This window comes from Merops nubicus, unplaced genomic scaffold, assembly GCF_000691845.1.
Source record: "Merops nubicus isolate BGI_N331 unplaced genomic scaffold, ASM69184v1 scaffold37471, whole genome shotgun sequence".
NCBI classification, from domain to species: domain Eukaryota; kingdom Metazoa; phylum Chordata; class Aves; order Coraciiformes; family Meropidae; genus Merops; species Merops nubicus.
Window position 1 is genome coordinate 538 of NW_008589662.1, and position 9,928 is coordinate 10,465.

Sequence of the window (9,928 nt, forward strand, 5' to 3'; positions counted from 1 at the left end):
TTCAAAGGAGATAATTTCCCACCCTGTGACTCAGGAGAAGGGTGTGGAAAGTGAACTGACCTTACAGGCAGGACCTGGGCTCCAGGGAAAATGCCCAGTTGTGGGGTGTTTGTTCTCCAGGCAGGAATACGGCTTGGCACCTCCTGGCTCCTGCTAAACTGTCTTCCCGGGCAGACAGTATGTCCCAGAGGGGTTTTGTATGCCTGTCATATGGTTCTCACTTGCCTTTTTGAAAGGAAACCAGACTGCTCCTTGGAAGCATCCATAATGAAGCTCAGCACTGTCAACAGCAGAGCTGACACCCACCCGAGGAGGAAGGAGGGCTGCCTTTCCCTTCAGTGAGGCTCCAAAACCTTGACAAGGTGTTCTCTGGGGTCCTGCCTCACAACTCTGCAAACAGGTGACAGGCCTTGAAATGCCTCCAAGTGAAACCACCGTGAAACTTGTGTAAGGAGAAGGTAATCACCCAGATTAGACTTTGGCTAAGGCACAGGACTGACACTTCGTGAGGGAGTGTGCCGCAGGAGCTTGAGTAACCACACACAGCCACCACTTCTGTGACTGCACATTTTAGGTGAAATATTGATCACCATGGTCAGAGCAGGACTGGTGAGCCCCTTGCCAGCAACTGCAGTCAGCAGGTCTGGCTCAGCCTTCACGAGTGCTGTGCCCATCACCCGCCCCTTCTGGAAAAGAGCAACACCAACAGCTCTTACCAACTTGAAAGCTGAGTTTTTCCTTCCTTTTTTTTTTTTTTTTTTTTTGGAACTACTTAGCTGCTTCTGGCATTTGATTAAACATTTTGCTGTTTCTCATCCTCCACAAAGCTGCTGGGGACAAGGTCTGAGGTCGTAGGTCTCCTCCTGACTGTGGCCTGCGTTCCAGCTTTGCTTCCATCCTTAGAAGATCTGGCTTCCATTTGGTCATGGGAGACTGACCACAGGGTGGCTTTTATGCTGTGGGAGCCTATGCAAATATGATGGCAGCTAAAGACTAATTGTACATACCACATTTCCTGTGATACTGGGTCTACAAATATGAGTTGTTGTGATCCTGAGGCAAAAGGAAGAATGTTGGAAAGTGTTTCAGTTAGTTATAAATTGGCTTGGGTGTCTTCTAGTCAATAAATACAAAAGCAAAAAGGTCTCCTCACCAATTTCTTGCTCTAATAGTAACATTCCTGACTATTCACTAATGGATCCTTTGGGCATTATGCTTCGTTTCCATCCAGTAAATTTTTCCTCTTTCTGAGGGAATCTGTATCTTTAGTATTTCTCGTATTTTAAGTATTACAAGCTTACCTGTATGTTTTCAGTATCATTGCAATGTTGGGTAACCTTAAATAAGTACTTTTCCTTGGTGTGGTCTTATGTAAAAGAAATATTAATTCTGTTACTTAATATTTAGTAGAACTTCTAAACATGTGTCTTGTCTTGTGTTTCAACATTTTGGCCCGTGCTCAGTTTTCTCCGTGTTATCGCTACATTCACACTAGCTGAAGCACTCAGAACCAGAAGTGACCTGACAGGGGGAGATGTCTAGCACTACATGAAGAAGGCCTATTCATGCCATTGCCTGTGATGTGATACCTCCAGCCGTGCATCTCCAAATGTTATTGGCGCTGCTTCCACCGTATCGTATTGGCAGTTCACACCCCACTTGTTGTTCAGCTGATACCGTATGAAAGTCTTTTCCACCTGAATACTAGACTGCTTTTCAAGTTTCCCTGCCTGACTGGATGTCTGCACTGCAGCTGGTTCTGCCTAGATACAGCAGTGGGCACTGGCACTGAATGGATCCCAGCTGAATAATTCTGCTGCATCCTTAAAACATCTACATTAATTTTTAACGTCCAAGTCAACATGAATTGCAGCTCTATTCATCACCCACTTCTTCTTCTGCTAGGCCAAGTTTTAGGGCCTGGTATGCAACACCAGTGACCTGACAGAGCCTACAGCTTAATTTTAGTTGTCTGTAGCCTTCTGAACCATTTTTGTCCATGTCAGCATGAAACTGCACTAACATATGGGTTTAGGTAATAACATCCAAGCAGGCTCGATGGGTGAAGCTGAGGAAGATCTCAGGTTCTTTCCCAAGAGATTTCTCTAATGTTCACTGATTTGATGGAAACATATGGTAAGTTTTCAGTCACAGAAACCCAAGACTTTGTGTCTGCTTGAAAGCTTCAAACCACATTTATTGTAAATTCATGAAAAAAAAAAAAAAAAAAGAAACCACAGGCAGGTAAATTATTACATCTGAGTGTGAAGAACTTGTCCAGTGATGTGCAATCAGATATTGAAAAGAATATCTAAATAAGCAGCATTTTCTTGATAGAAATCTCATTAAATAAAAAAGAAAATTATTTCCATATTTACAGATTACAAGGCAAATGTATCCTTAAAGCATCATTTCGTACTTAGTGGGTTTATTTCTTTGAAACAAAGGAGAAACTAAGAGTGTACTTTGGAAGCAGCTTGCTACACAGTCTATGTTACCACCAGAGAATGGACGAGCAGCCTCCCCTTGACCACTGCAATGCTCTGCTTCTTCTCTCAGTCAGGCTTTCAACGAAGGGCTTCTGGTACCTCCACCTACGAAAGGGGAGTGGGGTGGGTGTTGGTTACATTTGCTGTACAGCCTGGATGGCAAAATTCCTACCAGAGACACACTCCCAAAGCCCTGTGCTATGCAGCATCTCCCATAAGAAGCCTGACCCTGGGGAAGTACCCCACCTCTGTCAAAAACACAGCTGAACTGAAACCAGTGTGCTGAGGAAAGCCTCATCAGAGAAAAGTCTCCTCCCAAATGTTTTCTTATGCTCACTTTTCTAGGAATGTTTTTTAAATTAAATTAAGTACTTGCACTAAGATTAATGGAGCTTGTGCTATACCTGAGCCACAGTGCATTACTGACAAGGATCTCTTACTCACCCGCCTTAATTGCTTTATGCTGCTCGCCCGAATTGCTTCCATGAGGTTGTCATGGAGAGACCTTTGTGGGGTGGAGGGACGCGTGGAGGGTTGTGAACCTTCCTCTGATTTTCTGTCCGAGACCGATTTTAGGGAATCTTTAATTTCTTTCAATATGCTGTTCTCATGTTTTTTGCTTTTTTTCCCTTTTTTCTTTTTCTGTCCATTCTCTAAGGCTTTTTTTGACCTTTCTTGCTGTTTGATGACTTCAGCTATATTCCTGGTTGGTGCCTTCTTCTCTGGAATAAGGGGAGGAGGGGGAGGAGGCGGGGGTGGAGGTGGAGGAGGAGGTGGTGGTGCAGGAGCTGGAGGCTGACTTTTCACTGGTAGTGCTTTCTTAGGGAGCTTTGGAGAGGACCAAGGTGAGCTTTTAGGTGACACATAAGGTGAGGACCGAGGCGTTCCTTTCTGCAAGACTTTGGTCTTTGGATTGATGGCTCCATCACAACCAGACTCTGGTTGCCGCTGCTCCTGCATACGCTTTTGCCTTTGTTTATCCATATTTCTTGTCAGGATACTTGTCATGCTCATTCTTGGGCCAGCAAGGTCAAAATGATACCCAAGCTTGACCAGAGTGGTGTTCTCTTTCAACAGTTTAACTATGTCCATCTCCACCTGGCTGCCCATGATGTGCCTTTGGTTGTGGAAGCGCAGTTCTGTTAGAACATTGTTGTTCTGCAAAGCTCTCATGATGGCCAGCACTCCTTTGCCTGTGATAAAATTTGACTCGATATTGAGACTAGTTATATACTGATTTACCTTTAACATACCAGCGATAGCTATTGCAACATTGTCATCAGCATGTGTGTTAGCCAAGCTGAATGATTTAACCACTGTGTTGTCCCTCAGGGCTTGAGAAAACTGTATAAGCATCTGGGAAGTGATGTTTTCAATGTTGTTCAGATTGACTTCAGTGGTGTCAGGGTCATTGCTCCTAACTTTTTCCAAAGCATCCTCAATAACTGTTGGATTCCCACAAGGGTGAATGGCACTGCTTTTTAAGCTCAGATTATCAGTGTCTTTTCCATCGTGGCCATTGAGTAAGTTTTCATTGTCCTTTGCACCATTGCACTTTCTGTGTCTGATGTGGTCAGAACTCCTGCCATCCTCAGGTCTTTCACCAGCTGCAGCGTTTTCCTTTTCCTCATCCTCAACATCACTGTCATCTTCATCTTCCTCCTCATCTTCTTCTTCATCCTCCTCCTCAGTATGTGCCTCCTCAGACACTTCACTATTGCTTTCTGTGAAACATTCCTCTTGAATGTCTTCTGAATTGTCATCTTCTTGCTCAGAGTCCTGAACAGGAATGTAGGTGTTGGCATTAAACATGATTTTAGTACTGTCGCTGCTGCCTTGTTGCACAAAAATTATCATCTTAACACTATACAAGTTAATAGCAAAAGCTAAAAATAAATCCCCAGAAACGGAGACCATTAGGGGAACAGAAAATGTTTCAGCACCTAACACCTTCCTAACAGTATTTATTTTATATTCATTAGAAGACAAATGCTTAGTATAAATTGGAACCTTTTTACTTACATCAATGATTTCTGCCAAGTGAAAATCTGATATAAGATATTGCAGCATGGACATACTTCATGCTTTCTATCTGTTGGCATGTCCAGAAGGGGATGTTATTTGGATCCTTGCCCACAGAAATATAAGACTGCAATTTCAGAATGGACATGATCTATGAGCACTGGGTTTCTTGATTTCATAAGGATTAGACATCTGTGTCTGTCCTCAGAATCCTTTGCATATGCTAGTACATCTAAAAAGACTAAAGACCACCATGATTTAGAACACAAATAGTGTTTGCACATGCAAACATACATATTGACATGCAAAATAACACAGAATTACAGGAGTAATGTTGAAAAGCCTCTGGGTGCACTTTGTGAGATATACACACTTAGAAGCTATTTGTGAAGAAAAGATTCTGACACATTCCCACAGGTAACAAGCAATCACATGTCAATAATCCCCAAATGTTGGCCAAGAGCTAAGACTGTGCTCACTGACAGCTGTCACAGATCAGCTTCCATACTGTAACTTGTTATAACCCACTGCCTACAGAGTAAAATGACTATTTTTCCAAACCCCAAGGTTATTCTAAGGGGTTTGGTGGGCACCAAAACTAGACTCTACTTCTCAAAGCTCTGCCTGGTGCCCTCAGCAATTATGGTGAAGACGAAAATTCTCTGTGCAAGAACAGCAAAAGGTCTGCACCCCAGGGAAGTCTCTCTCCATTTGGAGGATTCCAGAAGCACAACAGTGTTTTATGGGCCATGACCAAGCACACATGCTATGACCAACCTTAAACTTCTTCCCCAAAAAGATCTCCCACGTTGTGTTTTGTCTACTAGAGGAGCCATAGCTACATCTTTTTATTTACATTTGTAAATGTTTATAAAATTTTGGATGAAATAGATTTGCTCTGTATGCACTACTTTACCAACATTAGTATTTTAGTCTTTGTAAAATACTAAAGGGTATTTTGCAATGTGAGTACACTCTGCAGAGACAGAGCAATTCTGTTTTGTGCTTCTGGAAAACGAGTGTTACTGACATGACAGCCTATTGTTAGAAAACCTGTTCAGTTTTAGGTTTGATTAATTATCTGGCTCTGAATATGCAGGGAAAGGTTAAAATAATAGCAATAACAGATTGCACAGCACTGTTTCACAATCTTCAGCAGATTTCTGTGTTGGGATACTTGCAAAGCAGACGGCAATTGTAATGTTTGTTGAAGCATGACCCCAATGAAAGGGGACCTCAAGCTGTTGCAGTCTGTCATTCCTGAGCATTCAGAGCCTGGAGGGCTTGCAGGGCCCAGCCCCACTGCTTCTCCTGTGGCTCATGTGCAGGAAGACCCGTACACTGAGAGATGCTGTGCTACACATAGAAACAGTGCTCTGTTTAAGCCACGTTTACTATGGGACTAAGATTTATATCTGTACCTTCTAGATATATATTGCAGACTTTTAAAAGCTGAGAACACCAGGTATTCAGGAACCCATTTTCATGGCTATGCTTTTAGCTGTCGAGGAATATATACTACAGCCTTCAACACAGCTGCAGATGAGCAGAAGTTGGTGCCTCAATGGATTGCTAATATGCTTGACATGAGATTAACAAAAGAAATACTTGATTTTTTTTTTTTTTTTGAGTGCCATTTCTGGGGTCAAAGAGGGAAATTATTTTCCTGTCACATACATCGTTTGGAGTTATAACAATCTGCATGATAATTTTGAAATTGAGTCCTCTTCTGTTTGCAGATCTGTAGAGGCATGCTCTGTTACTGGGGCAGCATCTCCTCACAGGACTGCTGCAGGCATCTCCCAGGGCTTCATCTTACTTTGCAGCAGTAATTAGAGGAAAAGTTAGGACCAAGTCAATGCAGACTTACCTTTGAAGGGTAAGTCATTCACCCTAAATGGCTATCTGCAGGATGTTTGCCTTCTAGAGGGGCTGACCTCGCACCTCTAACGATAGAAGTACCACAAATAAACATTTCAGATAAGGCATCTAACTTTCAGAGCATTGAGGGAAAGAAGAAAATTGTTTTCAAGAAACTCAGAAGGACCTTTCTTACCGTCTTCAGTGGAAAGAGCCTTTGTGCTCTCTGCATCAGTGTGTCAACATTTTAATATTTATGGATGCATTTAGGATGTTTCTTCTGAGATCAAAAAGTGCAGAGGCTTTTGTTAGCACTCAGACTTTTAGCCAGTAGCCTTTGTTAATGCTGTGCAGGCACAGAAAAAGGAAAAAAATCCTATCATTTATATAAGACACCAAAGTAGACCTGTTCAGAGGGGTTTTTGGAACTGTCCAGGTTTCGAGTTCCAAGTTCAGCTGGAAATAAACATTAATCTTGCCATTGCCTCCCTAGGACTTGACAAACAGGGAGTGAAGTCAACATCTGCAAGCTGATACTAATGGTCTGATGACAGCTAGTGGTCTGTGCGCTTGCTTACAAAGACACTACACCACCATTCAGGGGAGAACACTTAAGTGTGAAGAAATCCTGGATTTTATTATTGCAGGCTAATTTAATCCAGGTGATTTTTCTTAAAGAGAGTATTTCATCTAATGTGCAAACTGCAATTATTGCCTTGCAAATGAACTGAGTTCCTGAATCAAGGCTATTAGACATACAGTCCCGTTTTGCTCTCTTTACCTTTTTTGCATTATTTGCTACTTAAACATGGGAAAAGTTGTCTTTTTAAGAAGAGTCCCAGCATGATATCCGCTTAAAAATCAAAAAGCTACTCATATCCCCAGGTCCTCACTTTGCTTTGAAATTACATGAAGCCAGTGTGAAAACAGAAGTTGCTTTTTGATCGAGCTCAGTCTCACAAATGTTTTTAGCAAGGGCCTGAGGGATGCAGACATGGACGTGAGCTTAGTGCGGGAGTGCTCATCACCTGCCAGGACTGAGCCCTTCAGGCCTGCCCAGCTGTACTGCTCATTTGCAGGGACTCAGGGACTGCCTTTTATTATTGTCATTTTTATTTTGGGGGATGAATTCCCTAACAAGCACTATTGGTTGCTTTTTTGGGAATGCAGATAAACGGTTTGGCTGATCGCTCTCACCCGAGGCCAGTCTGTAAATAACTCACAGCAACCCTCTGACAGCCGCTGCCAGAAGACTCCCGAGCCGTGCCAGGGATCCTCAGCAGGAGATGCTGACTGCAATGCAGCTTCCTTCCAGCAAGCACAAAGCCTGGTGGCTGCTTGCTCAACTTCTGACATAATGTGTATTCAAAATTATTTTCCTGACATGCTTCTCAGCAGTCAATACTCATTTTTTTTTTCTTTTTAAGTAAAACAAAAGGCATTTTAAGCTTTTAAACAAAATCAAATATTATCCAAAAGTCCATATCGCTACCTGGCAATAATTTCTAACATGCCTGTTAAAATGGTTCCTATTTTAATCACTCATGGTAGTTTTTGCAGGACTTCCTTCTGTTCTCAACTGAGCATTTAAGGTACCTTCAGAGACAACAAAAACTCTCTGACCTAATACACAGCGCTTTAGCAGGCACAGAAGTACAGCCAACAGTGTTCTTAAAAATGCTAGAAGAGACTGAAAGAAACTTAAAACAGTCAGGAAGATCATGTCAGGGAAGAACAGACCCAAATATTTCTAGGAAACAGCAACTGTCTCAGCGCCTTACCTTGTCGCACGCACTCAGTCTCTCTTTCTCTAAGAGTTTCCTGGTCTCACTCTCCCAATAGGCCATCAGAGCTTCCCGGCTGAAAGTCCCCGTCGGAGTTTTCTCTGTCAGGCTCTTCTGTCGCTGTCCCACCGGGAGGTTACGGTCAGGCTCTATGTCCTCCAGCTCCCGCTCCAGCTCCTTCAGCTCCTCTTCAGTGAGGGAAGCGAGGAGCTCGTCTTCATCAATGTCTTCATATTTACTGAGCTCTCTTCTGTAGCCAAAAGTAGACATGGTCCCGCTTGGTCAGGCTGGTACAGACCTGGAGTGACTAGGCATTCAAGAAGGCTGAAGCCAGCAAGCTGTGTCTCGTTGGGTCAGCAACTGTTTCCCTGCCTAGCAGAGGCACCCTTTTAAGAGTAATCATCGGGGGCTTACGACAATGCACGAAGGGATGAAGGCATGCTCCGTTTTAAGAATCAGACGTCAGCTAGACATCTGAACAGCAAGAATGTCCCAACACTAGTGTTTGCAGGTCCCTTAAAGAGGGGGATTATTGACACACTGGCCATGGCCATATTTAGAGCAGGCAGCTAGCGGGAGAATACCAGCCTCACAGACGGGAGGGCAGACAGCAGCAAATAAAACCCTGGGTGCATTTGCACCAACTTCGTGCCCAAACTGCAGTAGAGAAAGAACAGTGAAAATCCACTTCATTCTGAGCTGCCACAGCCACTGGAAATCAACACCCTCGCCATTGCTCAGCCGATTTCCTCTCATTTTCATGGTTTTCAAGCAGAAACCTGCTGTTATCCCACCATGGTGTCTGCAGGAGACTGGGATGGGTGGGCAGGCAGTGGGAGGGGGTACAGGCCGGCGTGCCAGTGCCCCTGGGGAGCACTGCTCCCACAATGTCACACCTCACCCGTGACAAATCACATTGCTGGATTATTTATTAATTACCTCCCCCCCCCTTTTTTTTTTTCCAAGGATGACCAGAGGGAGAATCAGCTCGAAACGTCCGTTTGGGGCTCCTGTGAGATTTTTTTCATGCAGCGAACTGCACACTGCTGGGGGGGTGAGCAGAGCTGCCCAGAGTTTTAGGGGGAACCAGCCATGGGTGGGCAGGGGGGGCTCTGTCTTCTCTACTTCTGACAGCTCCTATCAGAGGAAGGCCTCTAGTGGCTATTGCTCGCTATAGCTGGCTGATGTGCAGCCTTCAGTTCTTTAGTTTAAAAGTATATCCACATTATCATGTGCACTAATAAATGATATATTATTCTGAGAACATTTTTCTAGACATGGGTCACCTGTGTCTGGACAAGTCAGTGGGTCAGTAGAAGTCCTATCCACTCTTCCAGCTGTACTTACAGAAATGATGCTTAGGTTAAATTCTGTAAAATGTGAAACAGCAGGAAAAAAATACTAAGTACCTTTTTCTTTTATTTTTCCTTTGTGAATTCTGATTTTGGCACTAATTAAATGTATATAACAAAACTCCAAGAAACTGTATTTCTTCAGTATGTCTATGACAGTGGTTCAGGTTGTTATCACTGGAGTTAGCCAGAGAAGCAGCACAATAAAATTATGTTGGGTGCACTTACGCAGACAACATTTTGTTATTATTATGTTACAAACATACAGATACGTAAACTGTCTATTTGAAGTTTATTATGTATGATTCAAGTTTTCCAAACTCAAAGGCATTTCAAAAAGCAACATGCATTACTCATTTGTAAAATAACATTCAAAAGGAAGATTTAGTTCAGTCCTTGGCAGCACCATGAATATTGCCTG

General features: G+C 43.2%; 1 protein-coding gene across 2 annotated transcripts; it reads right to left on the reverse strand.

The window, feature by feature from the left end:
- Positions 1 to 2,171: 2,171 nt before the first annotated feature.
- Positions 2,172 to 8,425, reverse strand: LMOD2 (leiomodin 2 (cardiac)). Of its 2 annotated transcripts, none has more exons than XM_008949661.1 (3): positions 8,153 to 8,425; positions 2,934 to 4,259; positions 2,172 to 2,594 (listed from the first exon to the last, which is right to left on the reverse strand). In XM_008949661.1, the coding sequence occupies exons 1-3, from the start codon at positions 8,423 to 8,425 to the stop codon at positions 2,568 to 2,570; spliced, it is 1,626 nt and encodes a 541-aa protein (XP_008947909.1). In that variant the 3' UTR covers positions 2,172 to 2,567. The 2 variants fall into 2 exon arrangements, with proteins under 2 accessions (XP_008947909.1, XP_008947908.1); XM_008949660.1 differs by having other exon boundaries at positions 2,934 to 4,268.
- Positions 8,426 to 9,928: the final 1,503 nt, after the last annotated feature.